The 24,792-nt window shown below is 34.0% G+C and overlaps 1 protein-coding gene across 1 annotated transcript; it reads right to left on the bottom strand.

The window, feature by feature from the left end:
• Positions 1–4,357: 4,357 nt before the first annotated feature.
• On the bottom strand, positions 4,358–18,352 carry ARFB1B (ADP-ribosylation factor B1B). Its single transcript, XM_088219920.1, has 7 exons — positions 18,061–18,352; positions 7,141–7,231; positions 5,978–6,093; positions 5,611–5,670; positions 5,458–5,523; positions 4,672–4,871; positions 4,358–4,580 (listed from the first exon to the last, which is right to left on the bottom strand). Exons 1-6 carry the CDS (start codon positions 18,115–18,117, stop codon positions 4,680–4,682), a joined length of 582 nt encoding a protein of 193 aa, XP_088076046.1. The 5' UTR covers positions 18,118–18,352; the 3' UTR covers positions 4,358–4,580; positions 4,672–4,679.
• Between the last annotated feature and the right edge of the window lie 6,440 nt (positions 18,353–24,792).

Below are 24,792 nucleotides of genomic sequence, written 5' to 3'. Positions count from 1 at the left end.
GAAACACTATAAAATAAGGAAGAAATTGAATCAGCTCTACTCTGACTTGATTTCTCCATTGCAATACAAATTCAGTCTTAAATCTTTATCATAATCGAAACTACATAGAAGTCCTCTGGCTTCTTTACCCACTGTCCTCATTTTTTTCTTTTGTTTTTTATACCTTGTCTTCATATCATCTAGACCTACGTTAACAATAATCATTATAGTCACCACTTGCTACAATTTTGATTGTATCATGATCACTGATAGTCAAGTACGATGCTTGCAGCTGATTTCTGTGCTTTATGCTTAGTACTATCCAGACCAGAAAATGGTTAACAGTCATACATACGGCCATTAAACGCAAGAGAAGAAGTTGTAAATTTAGTAGCCCTTGGAACCACTTATAGTAATATAGTAGTTAATTTAAAATGAAATACCTGTAAATTTCATACAAAGAGATCTCAGATGAAGATGGAAGATTTTCTTTTTAAGTGTTTTCTCAAACTATAATCATTAGCTTCAATAATACTAGCTTTGTGATTTTCTCCTTATAAAATATATATATATATATATATATATATTTTGTTCAGAGTTGTCACTCTTTTCTTAACAAATTCTATTTATTTTTCAATCATCTTATCTCAAAACGAAGAATTATTTTCCAAAACCAGGAACTAATTAATTAAGTCACCACGATTTAATTAATTAGTGTATCCAGTTAATACCCAACTAATTTAATTATTATCGTTCTTCTTCACTGAACAAGTGGGAGTAACACCATAACCTCCCAAGAGCTTCCCTCAGATTCTTGTGGTTCAAATCAACAACGGCTTCATAGCAGGAAAAACTACAGTTTCTCTGACCTGTGTCTTCTTCAGCAAATGAGAGAGAGAGAGAGAGAGAATGGAAAATTAATTAATAATATATAATTAACGTAGAATAAATGAAGTAAACCTTTTTTTTCTCTGATGAACATATTTACAAGAGAGTGAATGTAATAACTTTAAAATGAGAAGTTTTATTTAAGAAGTCTCTAAGCTGAACGGAAATAGACAGCAATTAGATGTAGTTTTCAAATCGCATTTCATCAAAAACAGATTTAATTAAAACATTTCCTCATGGAACACAACATTTCTTGACATAATCACCTTTCCATCTCCTGTATCCAATAGCTTGTACCCTTTTACACCAAATTGATATTCAAGAAATACATATCTCCTCCCTCTTGGATCAAACTTGTGCCTATTGTTGGTGAGCGTTGAGCCAAAAGCTAAGCATCCAAATACGAAGATATGCTTGTCTGTTGGTTTCCTTCTAAGCAACATCTCAAAAGATGTCTTCTGTTAGGTATTCTACTCATAATATACACTGTAGTTAAGCAAAATCACTCTAATATGTCAGCTTAAAAACTACTTTTGAGAATTTGTTGGTGCGCTAACAACATTCAGAATTTGTTGGTGCTTTCTTTCAATTCTGTCATTTTGTTGCAGAGTCTCAATGCAGCTTTTCTTATGTGTAATATCATTCTCCAAGTAGAACCCTTGCCTGTCAGACTCTTTGCCAATGTCAGTCTGTATGATCCCGATTTTGGCATCAAATTGTGTTCTTACCCAAACATAGAAACCTTCCAATCCTGGGTCTGTCTCAAATTTGTTCTTGAGTAAAATCATCAAGAACAGACAGAAAATATCTATATTCTTCGTAGGATAATTCATTATAAGATCTCCAAATATCACAACGAACAAGAATGAAACAACATTCAGACTTACGTTCACCCATAGGAAAGGTAATCTATTAAGTTTAGCAAGAGGACATATGTCACATTCTTTATGTCCTACATCATTGATCAAATTTGAAAAGAAACCTGATATCGAAAGCTTTGAATACCCAAGATAACAGTGTCAAAGCCAAAAGTTCTTCCTTAAGTTGCCCCGAGGTACCAAATTAGTGACCAGAGTTGCTTAGTCTTCACCAAAACAACTTCTTCCTTCATACAATAAATACATACCATGCTCCATCCTACCCATTTCAATCTTCGTTCATATCGAAAAATCCTACGTTGCATAGATTTCAGATTTAACGATTAAAAAAATATCAATAATCTTTAGCCAATCTCCTAGTTGATCAAGTTAAAATTTAAGATGGTTACACATAGAACATTATTGATGATCAAATCCTCTAATAATTTGATTGTTCCAGCATGAGTCATATTAATTTTTTCTCCAATTGACAGCTCAATAGTGGAGACAACATTGACCATATTACTTGTGTACAAATATGGTGTACACACAAGTGATCCAGGGTACTTGTATTAATTATCCAATGAGCTATTCTCAATAATTTTATCTTATTCTACATGAGTTAAGGCAAAAGTACATCCAAGAAAATCCTGGGATGCTGTTGTCTGTGTATGGTGTGGATGATGATTGTACCATGTATGCCGAGGAGTTATTCTATTGCGACAAGGTCGTTAGTTGTGCATATTGGTCTTTTGTGATCATACTTTGATTTCTTGCCACACTTTCACCAGCTAAAGGAGAAGTTGAAACATGATTTGTATTGGACACCATGCCTTTCCTACGTAATTTATTTCTTTCGGGATATCCATGTAATTTATAACATCCCCTTTTATTGTGCCCATGTATCCCACAATGAGCATACGCAAACTTATTAATAGTGGTCTTAAAACATCTGTCAATAAAATGACTCGCTACCTATGTGTATAGTAGTGTCTCTCCTGACTGAGACTAGTAAATCTAGTGTTCTTATTTAACTCTCTAATGCTAAAAGTCAAATATCCTATTAGATGGAACACTTGGATGATATTTCTTAAGTTTTTTCTGTTATTAAATAATAAAGCACACTTCATTTAATTTAGAGAAATATTTTATTAACAGTACTTAGTACCTTAATATTTTTATATAATTTAGTTAACCCCATCAAAAATTTCATCACCTAATCTCTCATTTGATATTCTAGCATAAACTTTAACCCCCCGCATGTATAATTTAGAACTGACTCAAAATTAAACAGTTCATCAAATAATGTTTTAAGCTTCAAAAAATCAATACTTATAGTATCTTGGTCTTGTACTTCATAAATCCCACAAGCATTATGATATGAATGCATTTACTTCAGTTCATTTCGTAGTTGATAAGTTATTCTAATGTAAAATGTGCTGCATTTAATGTTTACTGATGATGTATTTTGTATTCAGATAATTATAATATCGTTACAATGCAGCTAGTGCTCCATAAATGGACTGCTCGAATCTGCAAATTTCCTAAGACTCCCGTCGAGAAACCCTAAATTGTTTTTGATTTTGAATATATGTTGCATAAACCTATCTCGAGAATGATAGTTACTTGAGTTCAGCCACTATGTGACTCGTATACCTCTAGAACTCTTGTTAGTTTCGATATAATAGGAACTACTTGCATGTGGAAGGATCATAAACAACATCGTTTAAAGGATTTATACTTTGAGTTGCATTTGAAATGAAGATCTTATTCTCTATCATCCGCTTTGATACCATAAAAGGTTTCCCCTTTAGATTTATGTAAAAAGCAAGTAAAATTACAGGAAAATCTTATCAAGTAAGGTCGAAAGAGCCAAGGGAAAAAACCCTATATCAACCATATGGAATGTTCTCTCTGTTTTTCTTATTGTCAAAAAATGAATGAATGAATATTTATATATAGGTGAAAAACATGTGTACCAACACTTCACCCCCATGAAAACAATCATGCAAAAACTCTTAAAAAGCAATCGATGTGGTTCACATTGATTCATATATACATACACACACATTATATATATATTTATGCACATGTAAAGACATCCTCAGGCATCTATTATCATTTAACATTCCGTGCACCACGTCTCGCATTCTTCAACAAAGTTTGTTTCCATTTAACATATTTTACACGATTTTATTAGCTTAAGAGACAATAAATCAAGAACTCCTTCAAAACCATCTTAATTCATTTTTAAATTCTATCAAGTTTGATAACAGTAAAATATATAGTTTTGATTCTAATTTTAAATTTGCAACTAAATTTTCGTGATTTATGCTTAATAAGTATAAACACTACAAAATTTCTAAATAAATTCAAAAAAATAATAATTTATTTGTTATATTTGAGCGCAATCTCTTTCCTGGTTTTGACTATTAATAAAAGATACAAGAATAAACCATGAGCCTTCAACTGGAGTGGTAATTTGCCTTTAGGTAAGGATTTTATTAGGCGTTCTATTCCCACTTTACCAATGTTAACTTGGTCATTTGGTGAAGAAACAAAGATGCATTAAAATTACACATATACGTGGGAATATATATATATATATATATATGTATGCATCTATATAGATATTTTAAAGAAACCTTTAAGATATACATTGAAGAAAAATTACAAGTGTAAAACCAGAGTGAGGTTGAATTAAGCTCCCTAGAAAACTTCATTAGCTTTGACATGACATTTCAGAAGGAATAAAAAAGATCACAGTTTTGGACTTGCCACTTTTTAATGCTAAACTCTTGATTCCTTGAACGAAATATCAATCAACAGGATGTCACAGTTTAAAGCATAGTTTACCTGCAAAGACAGTCAGAAAAAGTTTTTAAAAAATTAGCAATTGCTATATTTCATAGCCATTATGGAAGGTCAAAGATGGAAGAATCCTCACCCGGACAACTAGAATGAGGAGGTACCAACGGATGAGTATCCAGCAGCTTTAACCTCCTTGAGGGTGGAAGCTAACCAATCCAAGCCTTCATAGAGGCCATCACCCCGAAGTGCACAAGTCCCTTGTATATGCCATTTTCTATTCTTGAGACCAAACAGTCCTAGTCCTTCACATACTTCCATTGGTGTCATTGCCCCTTTCTGACCATAGAAAAAATAACATAAAAGCCCTGTTGCATATTATGCTAACCATTCAATTTGCACATCATCTTCAATTGTGGAGTTACAGAGAGGCATCAAAACAAGTCACTTAATAAATTGGAAATCCTACACCAACTTCTTCTCCTCCTCAAGCTTACATGCACTGGACACCCTTTTCTACACAGAAAACCCATAAGTCAAAATATGACAGCATTTACCTACCAGTTTTTCTTCAAGCTGTTAACTAACCCTATACAGTAAAATAGAGACAGACCAATTGGCACATGTCACCCTCTTCAGACAGTATGGTAACCAAAGGAAACCTTATTATGGCGGACAACCAAACTAAGTTTTAGAGAAGCAAGAACGCCCATATAATCTGCTACATGAAAGCTCTATCCCATTGTTAAGTATGGTTTTAATTTATTATCTTGACTGACACAGGAAAAATTCCACATAACTATGATATCAAACGATGATTTCTATTCACATAAAAAACATTATAGGTGCATAAGTGGGTGAGCGTATGACATAATCAAGAGTTGAAGTGCATATACTTTCTCCCGAACAGAAACTAGTAACATACCATGTCCTGTTTGTTAGCAAACACCAAGATGACACTGTTGAGCATGAAGGGATCTTTGATAATAGCCTGAAGATAATAAAGTATGACAAGTAAGAAACAAACCCAGAGAATCTCAAAGACTTAAAATTTGCGTGACTTCCTTAAGGGCAAGACCTGAAATTCTTGTCTTGCTTTCCCAATCCTCTCTCGATCCAAGGAATCAACAACATAGATCTGCATGAATAAAGATGTCACTGTTATCACCAACAATAGACTCCTTTATCAGCTAAGACTAAAAGACAAAATCACAATTCACAGAACAAAAAAATTTACTGAATGTATGCTCGAACTTCTAATAGTTTTAAGTTACAGCTTAGCTGACACTTAAAGAATCCAAGGTTTGGTTATTATTTGTACAAAGAGGAGGAATACTAGCTGACAATTGGCAGAAATTCATAACAAATCTATATACAACTAAAAGAGGAATGAGGTAGCAAGAATCATCAGTTAAAGATAAAGGGCAAAAGAAATTCAGCAGTACCAGTCCATCTGTATTGTTGAAGTAATGCCTCCAGAGTGGCCTTAATTTTTCTTGGCCACCAACATCCCAAACTGTGAAAATCACATTCTTGTACTGCACCTTCTCAACATTGAAACCTACAACAGAGAGGAAATAACATTTAATTCATCAACTTGTCTGTCCACCCTAACAAAAACTCTATGAAATATGATAATAACAACAGAGAAGTCTTGAGACAATAGCAAGAACCATGAAATTAGCAACAGCTTAGTATGAGATAAATTTCATGCTTCAATCAATTAATAATGTAGAGGTAACATTGGTAGCCAATGTTATCAAGGCATCCTCTTTGCAACACAGTAAAATTTTAGTGCATGTCACCTGAGAGGGCATAAGATGGGTGTACCATGGGGATTTCAGCAAATCTGGAAAGTATTTATAAATGTCAAAATTTCTGTGAGGTCCCTTAAGTCCTCCCTCTCTGTTTGTAAAAAAAAAATAACCTTTCAACAAAATTACTCAAGGTCTGCAACTAAAGATTTCTAATTTTAGCAAAATGAGATCAAATGCCTTAGAAAGGGTGTTGGCAGAATCACAAGCTACGAGGAGGTGTTAATGCCTCTACTCCTGGTTTTGCCCACAAGAAGCAGCATCAAAGGGATTCTGAGTATTTTGCAAGTTTGAAAGGGATAGAAAGATAGATAGGACAAGCAGGTCTATGAGGATACTCCTAACTATAGCTTGAGTCTGCCACGTTTAGCTAGGTCATGATTTTGTTTTAGAAAAATTAGATATAACTTATTACAATAACATAATAAGGAGCCTCATTTTGTCATGCTTGTGAATTTGCCAAGTGCACTAGAAGTTCTTATTCTCCTAGTACTAATAAAATTTCTATCCATTTATACTCAATTATCGTATGTTTGGGGTTCTAGTCATCCAATTACAATCATCCCTGGATTACGTAACTAATTCCTAAGAGTGCACAATCAATTCTTCAGCTAATATAGAGCTGTCAATATAACTCCTACAATTCATTCAGTTAATAAACTGGCAACAGGAGGCACACCCAATAAACTGAAAAGGAGGCACATAATCTATTTCCAAAATGATCAACCAATAAAGGAATAGGAGTATCACGTCAATTTAAGAGACAAGAAAAATGTATGAGCTGAGGAACCAACCAATTGTAGGGACTGTGGACAAAACTTCTCCAATATGCAGCTTGTACAGTATTGTTGTTTTGCCAGCTGCGTCAAGACCTAGCATAACAACCTAAGCCAATTCCAATCGTAGATTAAGAAGAAAAAAAAGATAATGATCAACCGAATTAAAAAATGAATGTGCTCGTATCCATCACTAAGCACTAAATATGACCAACAAAACAAATAAACAAAACAGCAGAAGGCCTAAAGGAAATACAGAATAATAGTTGACGAGTGTCATGAAATGGGACAAAATGACTAATTATTGGTTGAATGTCAACAGAAACAAAAAAAAATATATTAAAAGCATAAATTGGAGGGATGACAAAGACAAAGAATGAAAGAGAGAGCAGACTTGCAACATCTCTTTAATAAGCAGATAAAAAGAAAGCAAATAAATTTGAATCATGCTAACAAAGCTAAAAGTATTTAGCATATTGTTATTACTACTATCATTATTATTAGTTTTAATGTATTTAGGCTCTTTAGGTAGACTTAGCACACTTTGACTTTTATTAGGATTTAGAATGTTCTGTCGTTATCTCTTCTATTGTAGTTTTCTAATTTCATTAAATATAATGCCATTAACCTACAGAATACAATTTTCTATTTGTGAGAAAATAATAAGCATTATAAGCAGGGAATCAAGAGAGTGCCACCATGCATAAAAGGCAAACTACGCAGAATTGGAAGTCAATATATCAAATTAGGCTGCCAAGATCATCTCCATCAAGGTGGAGGTTGACCTTTACACAAAATAACCATGAACAAACAGACCATCCACTTACAAATCATTCAAATGCCTAGGAAGCTCAATGTTTCAATTTGATATGCAAATAATCACTCACCATATTCAATTAGCCAAAGTCTTTTAGACATTAGATCCCAATACGAATACCAATACCAGTACCACTATCTTTTCTGTATGTATATCATGTGTCCCATCTAAGCAAATGCTCTCTCTTGAGACTTCACCAGTCCCAGACCATAAAAAATTCCTCATGGTGTTACGAAAGGAAAAGATAGACACTAAAAATCGCTAGAACCCTTTTTTTCCAGATAAAAGTCCCTAAACAGTTATGGGTTGATGTTATTTCTGCAACCTACTTATTTAGTCTATTCTTACCTGTTCTTGCTAGTGATATTCTTTCTTTATTTCCTTCATGACCTTTATCTCCACTTGAAACTTGTTTTTCGTCCATGTATGTGTTTTGTTCACGGTGTTAGTCCCTAGGTGTCCAAAATTAGATCCTAAGTCCATTGAATGTCTTTCTCTTGAATATTCTTGACCTTAGAAGCGGTATAGGTGTTCTTCAATGCAAGTTGTTATTAGGTTTCCACTGATGTGACATTCTTTAAGACCACTTTTATTTTTCAGCCTACAGTCTATAATGGTAAGGGAGAGAGATGATATTCCAATATACAATGTTACTACAGCTAGCAGATCTTCTATACTTGCAACACCACCTATAACGCAAGCTTAATCTTGACATACTCAATATCAAGATTCATCTTCTCCACCAGCCTCTACATCTACAAATTCTAGTATTCATCTTTGCAAAGGTGAAGAGTGTTCTTGCCCTATCTCTTTTGTTGCCTCTGATGCACATTTCTCTCCGTCTTCACATTTGATTGCTTCTCTAGGCTTTGTTTATGTCTGACGTAGCATAAATATGGTTGATTTGTCTAATTAGAAATTTGGGGACACCCTAGGCATCACATCTAGGGTTTCTTAAACATCACATTTAAGAAATTAAGCATCAAATTAAAGGGTTTGATTGCATCACACAACTAGAAAATTAAGAAACTCTCAAAATATTATTATTATTTTTTTTTGAAGATAAAAGTATAGAATTGTTTTAAATATCAGCACCAAGGGGGTGCCACCCTGTGTACAAAAGATTTACATTTCAATGAACATATCTACAATCGCTCCAAAATCTTCTAGTCTAAACTATATATGCTATGACCTAAAATAATGAAACCATCTATTCTTAAAGTTAGTGAAAGATTCTTCCCTCCTATCAAAAGATCTATTATTACCTTCTTTCTAAATAGTCTAAAAATTGGTCAGAGGAATAACGGGCAGCTTTGTCTCTACCAGTGAGCCCCTCCCAAATACTTAGTTCATTAATGATTGAGCCCGCCATCACCCAATTTATACCCATGAGGCTGTAAACAAGAATTCAAAGATTGAAAGAAAAGAGGCACCAAAGCAGTAGGTGATTACAGGATTCAGTGGTGCTTTTACAAAGAAAACATATATTCACCATAATTTTTCCTCTTTTCATTAAGTTATCAATGGTTAATATGCGCTCCTTGGACGCTTCCCAAGCGAAAAACAAAACCCTTGGATGGCAAAAGTCTTCCATATGATTTTATGTGAAAGCAGTCATTCCCAGCAGCCCTGCAAGTGTTCAGATTTCTGTAGAGGGAGCTGACCGAGAAGCTTTTGTTTTTCCTCAATGTCCAACAGAGCCTGTCTCTATTATCACTGAGCTGAACTGTACTCATCAGAGAAAGTAAGCTTTCAAATTCCTCAACCTCCCAGTCATTCAAATGCCTGCTAACAGATACAGTGTAAACCCTGTGATCAGGAACACTGAAAGCTTCCCCCAGAAGAATATGCTTGTCCCTTGCAATGGCAAAAATTTTGGGAAACCTGGACATGAGATTTACCTCCCCACACCAGGTATCCTGCCAGAAACTGACTTTAGTGCTGTTCCCGACTTCCCATCTGGTGCATTCAAACACTCTATTGTAGATGGCCATAATACCTCTCCACAGACTTAAGCCATGGGGTCTGTTGGCTAAAGTGAGTTTGCCATTACAATCCTTTCTCATCAATTTAATGTCAATAATCTTCTTCCAAAGGCTATTGTCTTCATTTAAGTAGCTCCAAATCCATTTGTCATGGAGATCTTTATTCATAGTAGTGAGAGATCTTAGCCCCAGCCCTAGCGACCTGATAGGATCCTTCACCTCCTTCCAACTGACAAGATGGTACGTCTTTTTACCATCAACATCTTCCCAAAGGAACCTGTTTTGCATAGATTCAAGTTGTTTAGCTACATATATAGGTATTGTGAAGACTGTCATGTAGTAGATGGGGAGGTTTAAAAGTGTGTTTTTCATGAGTGTTAATCTCCCCTATTAGAGAGAAATCGTCTCTTCCAACTGGCCAGCCTTCTGCCAAACATGTTAACCGCGGGATCCTAGTTATTTTTGTCTTTGAACTTAACAACCAGTGGGAAGCCAAGGTATTTGATTGGAAATTGCATTTCAACACAACCCAGGACCTTTGCCAAGTGTTTCCCATTGCTACCTTTTTCAATGCCTACAAGTTCATATTTATAAAGGTTAATTTTGAGACCGAAGACAGCTTGAAAGCATAGGAGAATACATCTCAGGTTTAGCACATCCTGGCATCAGGTTTACAGAATATTAATGAGTCATCAGCAAAGAAAATGTGAGTTACTTCAAACTTTTTACTATTGCTTTCCAGGACAGTGCCCTCCACCAACTTCAAGTCCCTAGCATTTAAAAGGAGCTTGTTAAAGACTTCCATAACCACAATAAAGAGCAAGGGTGAGAGTGGATCACCCTGCCTCAATCCTCTATATGCTTGGAAGAAAGAGGATGGGCCACCATCATGACCGAAAAACTAGTCATGGTGATGCATGATTTGATCCATTTTCTCTATTTTCCCCAAAACCATGCCTATGAAGCAAATAATCGACAAAATTCTAGCAAACATGATCAAATGCTTTTTCCATGTCTAATTTGCAAAGAACCCCAGGCCCTTTGTTGTGAACCATCTCATCAACCACCTCATTTACAATCATGAAAGCATCAGAAATCTGTCTACCGGCAACAAAAGCATGTTGACTCTCATCAATGATCAAATGAAGGATTTTAGAGAGTCTATTGGCAAGAACCTTTGCAATCAGGTTCTATAAACTGCTAACGGACTGATTGGCCTAAAATCACCAATACATTTTGCCCCCTCCTTGGGAACAAGGATAATGAAAGTGGCATTCAAGGATTTGACAAAGGATCCCAATCTATCAAAATCAGTGATCATTTCAATGACATAATCCTTGATAAGGGCCCAAAAAGCCTGTAGAAACTTAAGGTTGAAACTGTTGGGTCCTGGGGCCTTATCACCATTGCAGCTCCGAAGCCCATCCCAAATTTCCTCTTCAGAGAAAGGAGCTTCTAGCTAGCTGCATTTCGAGTCATCTAATCTCTCAAATGGGAGGTTGTCCAAATTTCGTCTTTGACGGTATTCCTCCTTATAAAGATTCTAATAAAAGGCTTTTACTCATTCTCTCATAGCCTCATTTGCCTGAGATAAGATTCCCCTCAACACTCATCTCTTTAATGTAATAAATTCTTCTTCTATGGTTGGCAAGACAATGGAAGTAGTTTCTGTTCTTGTCCCCATCTTAGAGGCACCTCTCTCTAGATTTTTATTTCCACGAGATTGCTTCCATATGGAGTCTATTTGCCAATTCACTTCTCAAATTGTTCCGTTTAGATTTTTCCTCTAGGGAGAGAACCGAGAGCCCTCAAGGGAGTCAAGATCGGTGAGTTCCCTCATGATATCGTGAATGTGCCCCTCCTCCTTGAGGTCAACGTCCTTAGTCTAGGCTTTAATTTCATATTTAAGCTTCTTGAATTTGAAATCTATTTTGAAGCTAGCGATGCCCTCAACAGTGGTGTTATTCCACACATTATGCACTAGCTCCCTGAAGTAATCAACCTTCAGCCACTTGTTGTCAAATGGAAAGGGGACAGGGCCCCATTTGATATCATCTTATGTTAGAAAAATTGGAAAATAGTCAGATATGGGTCTAGAGAGTACCTTTTGGATTAAGTCGGGACAGTGGAGAAGGAAATCAAGAGCCACCAAGAATCGGTCAATCCAAGAAACAGACGGAGAATCTCTTTGATTGCTCTGTGTCCACGAGCCCCTATTAAGTGGCAAATCTATTAGGTTGAGCAGCTCAATATTCTCACTGAATTCATTAGCACAAGAGGCAGAAAAGTGACCTCCCAACCTCTCATTTCATCACAGTGTCATGTTGAAGTTGCCCCCTACCACACCCATATTCCCCCATCTGCTTTGACAACCAAACAATTCATTCCACAACAGAGAACGCTCCTCGACGTTCCCTCTATAATAAACACCTGAGATACCATTATTCCTTTTGTTGACAAATAGGCAAGAAGAGGTAATCTCCTCAATAATGGAATCTTTGCATTCTATAGACTCTTTATTCCACAATAGGAGGACACCCCTGGCGGTCCCCTTAGCCAGAAGCAATTCCTACCCCATTTCATCAATTCACTGGGGGCTTTTAGTGGACAAATCATTAACGGCCTCAATCTTGGTTTCCTGAAAGCAGACAACTACAGGCTTCCATCTGCTAAGGCAACCATTGAGGCAATGATGATTCTCCCCCCAACTTTGAGCTCTTCTTGCTTTTGCCTCCATAATTAATGGAAGATTGCAGTTTCTTTAGCTTCCTTACCCCTCTCGAGCTCTGCTTCTTACAGTTTTTTCCCAAAGACCCATCATTTTTTCTCTTTTCCCACATCGTTTTTTCAAGTTTAGCAAACAGGTGCATGACTTGGTGTTCAAAACTGGCAAAGGAGACTCCCAGAGACTTGCTAACTCACCGAACATTTCTTAAAACCTAGGTGGAGTAAATCTGTTCTTGACAGACTATGTCTATGTGTGAGGAACTAGGTCTATTTGTTAATGAACCTCTACGAATGATTTCGCCATACTGTACCTCAGACATCGTCCTAATTCCAAGATTAGAAATGGGCGAAAAAAGAAAAGATAAATCTATGAAAGGTGATCACTCATCCGCCTTAGGTTTGTTGATCCTCGCAAGTGGCATCGATTCAACTTCTTCCCTTTCATGTATTTTGACAATCGCCACAGGACCACCGTGGCTCTCTGCGATGCATGCATTGCCAGTCACTTCAACTCCATAAGCTTCCTCTGTACTCCTTGAGGTCCCCTCCTCGACAGAAAATTTCTATTTTAAAGGCTGGATCAGGTTTCCTTCTTAGGCTGCCAGAGCCATGTAACTCTTAGACTCTTTCTCTTCTTGGTTTCTTTGCTTTGCCCACCCTGTTCAACCCTTCTCGGGTTTTTTTCTTCATAGCCTCCTTGTTTGTCTTGACATGTTCAACCCATTTCCCTTTTCCTTCTCTTGTGCACCTAGGCTTGCCTAACGGACAGAGAACCATTGTTGGGCCCACAGCAGAGGTAGGCCTGAAGTTTCCTGTCTTTTCCTTATGACGATCCAGGCCATACCCATTTTGTGTCTTTCAGGTCCAAGTCAGGTTGGGCAGCTTATGCCCTATCCAATCAACACGTGTCACACCTACCTGTAAAACCTCCGCAAAAGTTTTCCCTCCATCCAGTATCACCACTAGCTTAAAGCTTTGTTTGCAGGGGGGCAGCAAAGTACTGTAGACATGAGAAGAATAAGTACAGAGTTCGAGCATCCCAACATAAGAGGTTTTGGCAAAATGTCCTTTTTTTGTTGGTGGACCAATAGAATTTCGGCAAGTTCAAAAATAGATTTCATCATTCTCCACCAACCGCCAACCTCGACGCCTTCTGGTATAAAGATTCTTTTGTACTCCTTGCCTTTTTGTTCGGAGAAGACTAAGAAATGCCCACATCTATTCCAGCATAGAGCTATCCAGAGCGTACGCTTTTGAGCCTGTTTGTTCTTTGCCCAAGTAACGCCGCCCTTGTAACAATAGAAGTCACTAAGCGCGTCAACAAGCCAACTTACATCTTCTTTGTGGAGAGTGATCAAAACTCTGAACCTCTTTCCGTTTTCACAAATGCATTGGCCATCGAGATCTTTCTCATCGTAAGTGGCATCGAAGGACATCCTATCAATGAGGATAAGCTTTTTGGTCTGATCCAACAACATTAATTTTTTGGATGCGGCCAGCCTTATGGCTAACCCCTCATTGATCCTTCTCGCAAGTAGCCTTTCAGGTTCATGCTAGTGTTCACAGAGAAAGGAGAGAGGAGAGAGAAGATAGTGTTTTACGGGATTCCAATCTTCAAAATTCAGGAATACTTTCTCAAAATATTATTAAATAATTGAATACCTTAATAAGTGAAATTACATGTTATTTATAACAATATTTATGCAATCTTTTCTAAATATAATTAAAATAAGGATAATAAACTAGTAAAATAAGAAATACTAATTCTAATAAGAATAAGAAACTACTACTCATAATATTATGAATACTAATTCTAATACAAATAAAAAAATACTAATAAGAATAAAAATCCTAAGTTGCTAAAATTATAATAATATTCCTCAAAAAAAAAAAATTTAAATAAATATACTCCTCAAAAGTATATACTCCTAAATAGTATAACAGTCTTACATTTAATATAGTTACAATTTCTAAACTATTAAGAAGATCTAATACTTGCCTATTCAGTATCACTGTCTCGGAAACCTTGCATGAAGCCTAAACCAACTTACTTGGTTGACTATTATGGAAGAGGAGATATTGGCTTCAGAAAATAATGGTACTTAAGAACTAATGCATCTCCATGCATCTAAACAAGTTATTGGTCATAGATGCATTTATTTATCAAAATTAATTTGGTGTTTTTATGGCTTCTCTTAAATGATGGCTAGTTGTCAAAGGATATAGTTAAACTTACGGAGTAGATTATTCTAATATAAACTCACTAGTAAACAAAGTATTTATATGCTTGTTTATATCTCTTGCTAACACTAATGGTTGAATTTTACATTATCTGAATATTTTTTCTTTGGTAGATAAAGAAATATTATTAGGAAGAGAAAGTGAATATTACAACATGGGAGAATTAAACATCTTTCTATAACTTTCATTTAGGAAGTTCGAAAAAGATACACAACAACCAGATGGCAAAAATAAATACAAAAAGAAAAGAAAGCCCTCACTCTCAGAATTATGAGGATATTGCATCCCAACTATTGCAGAGCATAGACAGTAATATCAAAGATCTACCCATGAGCCTTTGCCCATAATACAGCCTGGTCAAAAATTAATAATTAAATCTTCTTATTCCTTTCAAGCCATAAAGTCCATTGGTCCATAAAATATCCCCTCTCAACAGGGGCTTGGCCACCCTTCGGATCCCTCTTTGTATAAGAATGTACTCACAAAGTATTCCACTGAAAGGAGAGCTATACATGATAAACCAAACACATCAAATAAACTCGACCACAATTTCCACATTGTGTCACAATTTAAAAACAAATGAGACCCCCACCCGATAGCATATTATACAGATATCTAGAGGCAAAGCCCGATCTAACTTGTGAACTTACAACATGTCATTAGTATATTGAGTTGTCGAAGAATAGCAATCCATGCAAATACCTTTATATTTGATGGTACCGGGGCATTCTACAAAATATTGGCCAAAAAGACTATAGTAGTAGATGGGGCTTTCACTGATATGGTCAAAAAAGGATTTGCAAGTATATAACCCTGAGGCTCCAAGGTCCAGGCTTTATAATCGGGGTGTGAGTGAAGACTAACTAGTGTATGGTTGATATTTCTCAAGTCTCTCTATCAGATAAGTGATGAAAAATGGCAAAGTTTCAACCTGTGATGTCATATATTGAGGTTGCAAAACAAGAAACGGGAGCATTATGTCTAGGAAGTTAGTCGGCCAATGAAGAGTTCCCAATCCTGTGATCCTCCTAAAATAGCCCTCAAGAGCCATCTCTCACTTTTAAATGAGTTAAATTAGGTACAAAGGAAGGACTTAGGAGATGGTTTCCCATGGACTTTTGTGAGTAATGGATCTCCCTATTGTTGTATTATAGCTAGCTCCGCAATTTCCATGAATATTGTTCATTCTATACCACAAAGAACTAAGTTAACCTTGGATAACGTCACAGCCATTTAGCCAAAAGATATAAGTTTTTCAATTTAAGATTTCTGATATCTAAACCATTTGAGTTCTTCGATCGACAACCCAACTCAAGTGAGTGATCCTTATGCTCCTCCCTACCCTCGCCCATAAGAATCTTTTCATACACCTCTATACTCTCAGCACACAAGGAGGAACATAGATAGAGACAAGCTTGAATCAAGGTAACTCTTCCCTTTAAGGAAAACAAACCCCTTTTCAATGCTCCAATGGTTTTACTCACCTTATTTACTACCCAAGAAACCAAAAACCCATAATCATCTGTTTTGCATTACGAAGTTGCTTCAAGGCTTTGGTCTATCCTTTCTTATACTTTTGCTTATTGTTGGGTTGTTCTTCCACTTCCCTCCCCCGCCCCCAACCCTGCCCCACCCAAAATCAATTATTTTCTTTTTAGTTTCCTCAAGGGAGCAAGAAGAAGAAGGATTATTTGGAAATAAAGAGATGAGAGGGACTTTAATTTGGTGGAAAGCTCGTTTTGTTTCCGTCAAAGAGAAATGGCCAGTTTCATTGAGCTTTGATTAAGTGGAAACCCAATTTTAGATCAAGATCATACAATGTGGCTTATAGGCTTTTAGTCTAGCAAAAAGATTCCTTCTTGCATTAGCACTTAATTGGTGCTATTTAGTGAATTATTTTCTCGTAAAAAATAGATCTTATATACAAACAGTGAAAATTTTGTAACCATTGAACATAAGATGTTATTGGAAGAGAGATATTTCTCCCTAAATGTTCGTAAACTTTTGTTATAAAATCTCGCATGCCCTCAACAAAATTCAACAAGGAAAAAAATGGCAAATTTCAACACCAGAAAAGCCTTAATTTCAACTAATATGATAAATCCTTATATTCCATTCAGCTTACCTTGGGAACCATCCTCCATTTTATCCTTATGCCAATGAAAATTTTCATTTTCTTCACTAGCAAAACAATATGCAACAACAAACGAAAAAAAAATGTAATAGAGTTGCATTGATCAGAGCATTGCAATACAGTACCAAGAGAAAAGACCTTCCCACCTACAGTAAACATTATTAAGTTCGTCCCTTCCTTCAAAATAATTCCGTCAAAAGCATAGGACGAATGCCCCAAACATTAAACACACACGTATATTTTCACGGGGACATTGCAAAATATCAATGCAACTGCTGTGCTGTGAAGACCCACAATATTTTCCCTACTTTTCCGTAAAGCCAGTGCAACTGTCTACTTGGAAGCCAATTCAGTAACAAAGTTCACATTATTCTGTATTTTTGTAATACATATTTTCTGTATTAAACAATTAAGTTTATTAGAAAACTGTTCTATACCCATGAGCAATAGATTGCAACAATGTTACATAAACAACAATTGGGGAAAAAAAAAACAACACCAACCCTGCTGGATACTTATTTCAGCTCCTGATACTAACTTAGCTTCTTGGAAAAGATTTATCATACTTACATGAATTTATACGTAATGAGTACCATAAAATTTTCCATGGGTACACTTTGCTGGTATAAAAGAACAGTAGAATACAAACGTCTTCCAAACAGAAAATAAAAATCTTAATATTTGGAGGATTTATCAAACCTTGTGGATAATTTAATTGACATGTAAATTCTTTTGTACATAGGCAACAACCCCTTGGTGCCTATAGTAATATACTACACTGTTTATATTTAAAAAAAAAAAATTACAGAAAAAATAAAAAGGGGGAAAACAGTATTAACCATAGAACAGAAACGCATCAACAACAAAACAGCTGTAACAACTACTTTAATATTAACAAACATAAATCAAAATATGGAAAGTAAAAACTTCTAATACTTACATAAATATCTAACCAAATTGTCTAAACTTGCTTACAAGTAAATCTGTGTATATCCAATATTATATATATATATTATCAGAGAGAGAGAGAGTACCCTCATCTCACTGTTGCCGAAGAAGGTATCGAAAAGCTTGCGAAAAGCTTGGCCCATGCCTTAAGGCTTTTGATTTTGATTTGTTTTTCTTCCCCAAAACTGATCTCCAACAACGAGAAATCAGTCCGTAGATAGGAGAAAGGCAGGCCCGATTTCAGTAGAAGCAACTTCTCTGCGTACAAATTTATGCGATGAGGATCGATTGAGAGAGAAGAGAGGAGAAGGGAGCAGCGTTTGCTTTTCCTTTTCCTGTCGTTCTTGGCTTTTTTTCTTTCTTTGTTTCTTTTTTTTTAAGTGCAAATGGGAAGGGAATTATTTTTAGGAATAAAAAAATAATTTCTTACTCTTTCATTTAAATATTTATAATAACATTATTGGTTTTTTATTTTAATTACAATAAATAAATTATTTTACCTGTGGTTTTTCATTAAAATCAGAACTTCCAATTAATTTATTACTTAAATTAAATAAATTTTGGTATACATTATCAATTATGTTATTTTAAATTTAATACTTGTTGATTAATAAATATTCATATTCATAAAAACTTGTTGTTTTATTTTTATAAAAATACTAAACTTATCATGAAGCTAGTTACAATTAGTTTAAGATAATAAATTGTCAAATATTATAAAATTAAATTACCAAATTGTAATTAGCATATAACAATCTCTTTTCTGTACTTTTATACATATAACTGAATATTTTAATGTCCTACAAATTACTTTTATTTCTTGTTTAAAATATTTTTATGTTCCAAACAATTTTAGTTTGTTGTAAATGCTTCTAGCTTTAGATAATTAGGACAACTTAGAAAATTACTAAAATTAATTAGTAAATAATGTATATTTAATATAAATGTATATGTTTATAAAAACTAAAAAGAATAATAATTACAAAATAAGAGACAATGAACTCAAATGCTAACTTAAATTTATTTCAAATACCTAATGTTATACATATCAACAAAAAAATGTATACAAATCATTATGCAATAAATTAATAACATATTAGTTTACTTTTTAAAATATATTAAAAAAGATTTCTGAACTTTCAGCAAATACATTAAAAACTCTCAATTTTAAAAACTTAATGTGAACCATCGTAGTTTTAAAATTATTAATATAAAAAAAAATATTTTCAAAAGTTAACTTAGGTCGTTAAATTAACTAAAAATAAAATAACAATAGTACTCTTTTATTTTAAGGTGTTATTTTTATGATTTAAAGAAGAAATAAAGCTCTCACTTCCCTCTCTTTAACTAAAGGTTTATAGAGAAACCTGATAATCAATTAAGAAAAAGAAAGATAAAAATCAATTACACAAGCAATATGAAAAGAAAATGTGATTTATATAAAAGATAAATGACTTACTTTTCAACTCAGTAAACGACAAAAATGGACCTCAAAAAATTACAACAAAGTTTGGGTTTTAACTTTTTTCGATATTCATACTTTTGTTATCTACATTATTATTTTTTTTTTCTTCATTACTAGCTTTATTATCGTTGTATTTATTAATGAGATAGATGTCGCTACATTTATAATGAAAAATGGAAGCAAAAGTTTATATTAAAGATTGGTTACTACTTCGATAAATTTGATGAATGGAATAGAGTAGAACTTATTAGCTACCTGTCATGATTGTCCAATAGACCTAAAATATTGAATTTGCACTTAGACAAGATGAAAAATTAGATAGGGAAATAGAGATAGGTAATTAAGATGGAAGATTTGATTTAATTGTGTGTGTGTGTGTGTGTGTTTATTTTTTCAATCTCATTCCTGATTCCAAATATTTGCCTAAAGATGTAGGTGTTTTATCCCCGAGCAATGGTTGGATATACCACAAACTCTTCTCAATGAGATTGATTATTCTGTTTCAACCTAGCTATGACTACACATTAGCTTTTGTGGTTGTTGATCTGAGTGCCTTCTTTGATGAAGCAATATTGGTTTGTCTTAAGCATTACGCTAAATTTAAAGATTCCTTTATTGATTTATAGAAAAGTACTTAATATTGACAAAATCATAGAAATATGTTTTTTTCTAATTAATCTAAGAGAAATTGCAAAAGAATATATATCTTTATATTAATAATAATATGTCTTATAAACCAATCACATTAAATTGAATAGAATGTTATTGATATGATCTGCTTTGAAGATATTATTATTAAATGTTTTGTTATTAATATAAGAAAATAGTTTTTATCATAATATATTTCAAAATAGTAAATATGTAACGATGGAGGAAAAATAGGGTTGAGTTATGCAATTAGAAATTTAGAGATATAAAAAACCTAAAAATCACATCAAGAATTTCTTAAACATCACATTTAAGAGATCTTAAGCATCACATTTAAGGGTTTGATTATATTACACAATTAAAAAAAATGAGAAACTCTCAAAATATATTATTAAATATTTAAATGATCAATAAATGAAATTACAAAGTTATTTATAATAATATTTTCCTAAGTAGAACTAAACTAGAATATAATAAATTAGTAGAATCAACAATACTAACCCTAAAAAGAATAAGAAAATAATATTAGTAATACTAATTCTAATGCAAATAAAAAAATATTATAAAAAATAAAAATATAAGTTACTAAAATTATAATAGTACTCCTAAATAATATAATAATAAACTCTGAAATAATATAATAATTTCATAATTGAAGTAATTATAACTTCTAATATATTTGGTATAATTCGTTATGCATCATTATCCCCTAGTTGAAGAAAACTCATCCACTAGTTTTAAAGTGGGAAACGATATAAAACCTTGACACTTGAGTTTCTCATAAAATTTTAACAATCTTTTTACTATATTATTCTTTTCAATAGCAAACATAATGAAAACACATAAATGTTTAGTAGTGTGAAATTCTGATAGTATAATGAAAACATTATATGACCAATTTGAGCTTCAACGTCATTTTTAAGTTGAATATCTTTAGTCTCAATTACTAACTTAGTTTCTCCTTACATTTGATCACTAGAAGTACAATGACGAATAAAAACAAGACTTTGTTGAGTTAGCAAAATGCTTGATTTATCAATTCATGTTTGGTTATGGTTGGGGATGTAGTTGCATCTAAAGATTGAATTGTTCACTTGTAGATATTCAATCAAAGTTTTACAACATTCCTTATGAATAATAAGCTTTTTATATTTATTTCTATACTATGATACAGTTTGAGAAATTAAAGAATAGTTTGAATTTTTTTATACTTGAACTGTATAGTTGTGTTTAGCAACTATCAACAAGGACTTGTCAATTATATCGTCCTAAAGCAATTACTCATTTTTCTCCTTATAATTTTACATGTTTAAACTTTTTTTCATTACACTAACTTCTTGATAAAGGATAAAATGGTCTGGTCAAACTGGTTTGGCCAACCCTAATTCACAAAAGTCAAACAAAACACATTTTTGCAATGCTTATTCATTAGTGTGCGCACACAAGGCTCACATGTTGACTTCAGGTCATTGGAAAACATCATCTTCTGTTAGTCAACTTGCACGAAGGTTGTGGTTACAGATCAGATGATGGTGTAAGTCATGACTAAGCAATAATATAGGATCAAGAGAGGCAACAACTAAGAACTTACACTAGTGAGTGTTGTGGTTTACTATGGAGTTTCATCGTGGGGCTTTGGACATTGGCCAGTCAGGCCTTCTTAGAGCAAATGATGGTGGTGTTGACCACCTCCGACAGGTGGCTGGTGAATGATTTTTAAGATTTTTTTTTAAATTTTTTTAGATGAGTATCAGATTGTTTGAGTATAAGGTATTGAAAATCTAAGTGTATAATACTTTTAATTATAATAGAAATTGATGTAAATAAAATAAGCTTGATTTATCCAATTAGGGACTGCGAGATAAGAAAAGACTTACATATCACATTGGGGTTTTTAAACATCACATTTAAAGCGTCTTAAGCATTATACTTAAGATTTTGATTGCATCACGCAACTCAAAGAATGAAAAACTCTCAAAATATATTATTTAATAATTTAATGATTAATAAGTAAAATTATTACACAACTATTTATAACAATCTTTTCTTAACTAGAATTAAATTAGGAAATAGTGAAACAAAATGAAGTTCACCGATTAAGCTATCTAAAACTAATGTTTTTGTGTAAAAATGAGAGATAAAAAGGAAAAAAAATATCAAATTTGCACATGCGGTGTTTGGTGATGGTGGAAGGTGCGGAAACAGCGAACGGAGAGAGAAGCTGTTTGCGGGAGTGGCTGAATGACGAGTGTGTGTGTTTACCAGCAAAACAACAAGGAAAAAGTACAAGAAAACAGAGAAAAAATGCAAGTTTTTGGTGTTGTGTTTGCGACAGGAGAGAGGAGAGCAGCTAGGGTTGTTCGGGGAAGAAGATAGGTTTAAATACCCATTATATCCCCGAGTTCAGCTGAGCTCGAACACATTGAATCACTCTTTACTGAAACTTGGGCAGGGTCAGTTACTTCATTTTTCTTCTTCTTCTTCTTCATACAGGCCTGATAACATCCCCCCTCAAGATGGAGAATAGACGTTTTCTGCTCTTATCTTGACCATATACTCTTTAAGAAGCCAACTAGATAAAGCTTTAGTAAAAATATCTACTAGTTGTTGTTTACTGCTCACATACCTCGTGACTATACTCCCAGCATGTACTTTATCTCTAACTAAATGGCAATCTATCTCAATATATTTGTTTCTTTCGTGAAATACAAGATTAGTAGCTATATGTATGGTACCCTTGTTATCACAATATAGGTCTGTTGCTTTTAAATTACATACTTTAAAGTCATTAAGTAAGTACCTTATCCAAGTTAGTTCACAACACACACCAGCCACGATTCTATATTCTGCCTTTGTTGAAGATCTTGAAATTGTTTGTTGTTTCTTAGATTTTCAAGATATTAATGAATTACCTAGAAGAATATAATATCATGTCATAGACTTTCTTATGTCTAGGCATCCCACTAGTCATTGTCAATACAAATATTTAGTTTTAGCTTAGATATATTTGAGTAAAATAAACCTTGACCTGGTGTACCTTTAACATACCTTAAGACTTTGTATGCAACCCTTAAGTGACAGTCTCTAAGATTCTCCATTATCAGAGTAAGCTAGATCAAGTCTTGTCAATATGAGGTATACCAACCTTCCAATCAACCTCCTATACATCGTTGGATCTAGAATTGGCTCTCCTTCATCCTTTGAAAGTTTAATATTTTAGTCCAGAGGAAGCGATGAGCTTTTGCTTCCTAAAATTCTTGCATCTTTCAAAAGGTTTAAGGCATATTTCCTCTGGCATATATGAACCCCTTCCTTTGACCTAACAACTTCAATACCAATGAAATATTTTAAATTTTCTAAATCCTTAATTTTAAATTTGTTATCCAATATTATATTTAGTTCTTTAATAACAAATTCATCATTATCTACCACAATAATATCATTAAGGTATACAAGTAGTACGGTAAAGCTCTCACCATTGGTCTTTACCGACAAACTGTAGTCGGCTTTGGATTGCTTGAATTCTTGTTGAGTAATAAATTTAAAAAATTTGGCATACCACTATCTGGATGCTTGCTTAAGTCCATACAAGCTTTTTTAGAGTCTACATACTTTTCCTTCTCTTTTTTTAAGATGCTTATGAGGAAGCTCCACATACACTTCCTCATTTAAATCTCCATGTAAAAAAGCGTTGTTGACATTTAACTATTGAAGGTGTCATCCTCTGATTGCAGCTAGAGTCAACAATACTTTTACAGAGATGATTTTGGCTACAGGTGAAAATGTCTTGTGATAGTTTAGACCTTCTCTTTGAGTGAAACTCTCAGCAATAAGTCTAGCTTTGTCTTTTTTAATGGTATCATCTGCTTTGAATTTCACTTTGTAGACCCACTTGCATCTTATTGTTCTCTTCTCTACCGGTAAATCAACTACTTTCCAAGTTTTATTTTCTTCAAGAGCTTGGAGTTCGTTTTTCATGGCATTTATCTAGTTTGGGTACTCGTTGGTCCCCTTATATGAATTTGGTTCATTATAGGATACTACAACAAGTATGTATTTCTTATGTCCCCCCCCCCCCCAAGTCTACTATATGCAATTATGCTTAATAGGAGAACGACACCACCATTGCGAACTTGTGGATCAGACAACTCTATGCAATCGTTGTTCCCTTGAATCTGATCACATATGTAGTCCTTTAAGTACTTTGATGGCCTCCTTGTCCTTGTTGATTTTTTCTTTGGCATTTCATCGTCATTCATATGGTCTTATCTTCTTTCTCCTTCCTCATTGATCATTTTTTAATTGTTGGATACTCTTCTATCTGTGTGAGGTTCCTAACCTCCATATTTGGGCTATCTTGACCCACCATTTGGTCCTTGTGTTGTCTTGTACAAAGGTGTTTGATTCTAATTTGTCTATCAATATATTTTTAGACTCATATATAGTTTACATACCCTTTATACACTTCTTTTCCTTGTGAGGAAATATTTTTTCATGAAATATTATATTTCTAGAAATAATAACCTCACTGGTTTCTTCATTTAGCAATTTCTATCCCTTTATACCAAACGGATACCCTATGAACACATTTCTTCTTGCTCTTGCATCGAATTTTTGTCTCCCACTCAATAAAGTAAATGCGAAGGCTAAACACCCAAATACTTTCAGGTGACTATAATATGGTTCCTTTCCATACAGAATCTCA

The sequence above is a fragment of the Carica papaya genome, chromosome 1 (genome assembly GCF_054855325.1).
Source record: "Carica papaya isolate Zhongbai chromosome 1, ASM5485532v1, whole genome shotgun sequence".
In the NCBI taxonomy this organism is placed as follows: Eukaryota; Viridiplantae; Streptophyta; class Magnoliopsida; order Brassicales; family Caricaceae; genus Carica; species Carica papaya.
This window is presented reverse-complemented; position numbering and strand designations above follow the sequence as displayed.

What these genes read in the sequence shown, in the direction of transcription:
- ARFB1B (XM_088219920.1), bottom strand. Translation starts at nt 18,117, where the DNA reads ATGGGCCAAGCTTTTCGCAAGCTTTTCGATACCTTCTTCGGCAACAGT. An exon ending in GTCCACAGTCCCTACAATTG is followed by an intron (nt 6,094 to 7,140) that starts GTTGGTTCCTCA and finishes TCTCTGTTGTAG; the next exon opens with GTTTCAATGTTGAGAAGGTG. An exon ending in TTGCTAACAAACAGGACATG is followed by an intron (nt 4,872 to 5,457) that starts GTATGTTACTAG and finishes TTCTATGGTCAG; the next exon opens with AAAGGGGCAATGACACCAAT.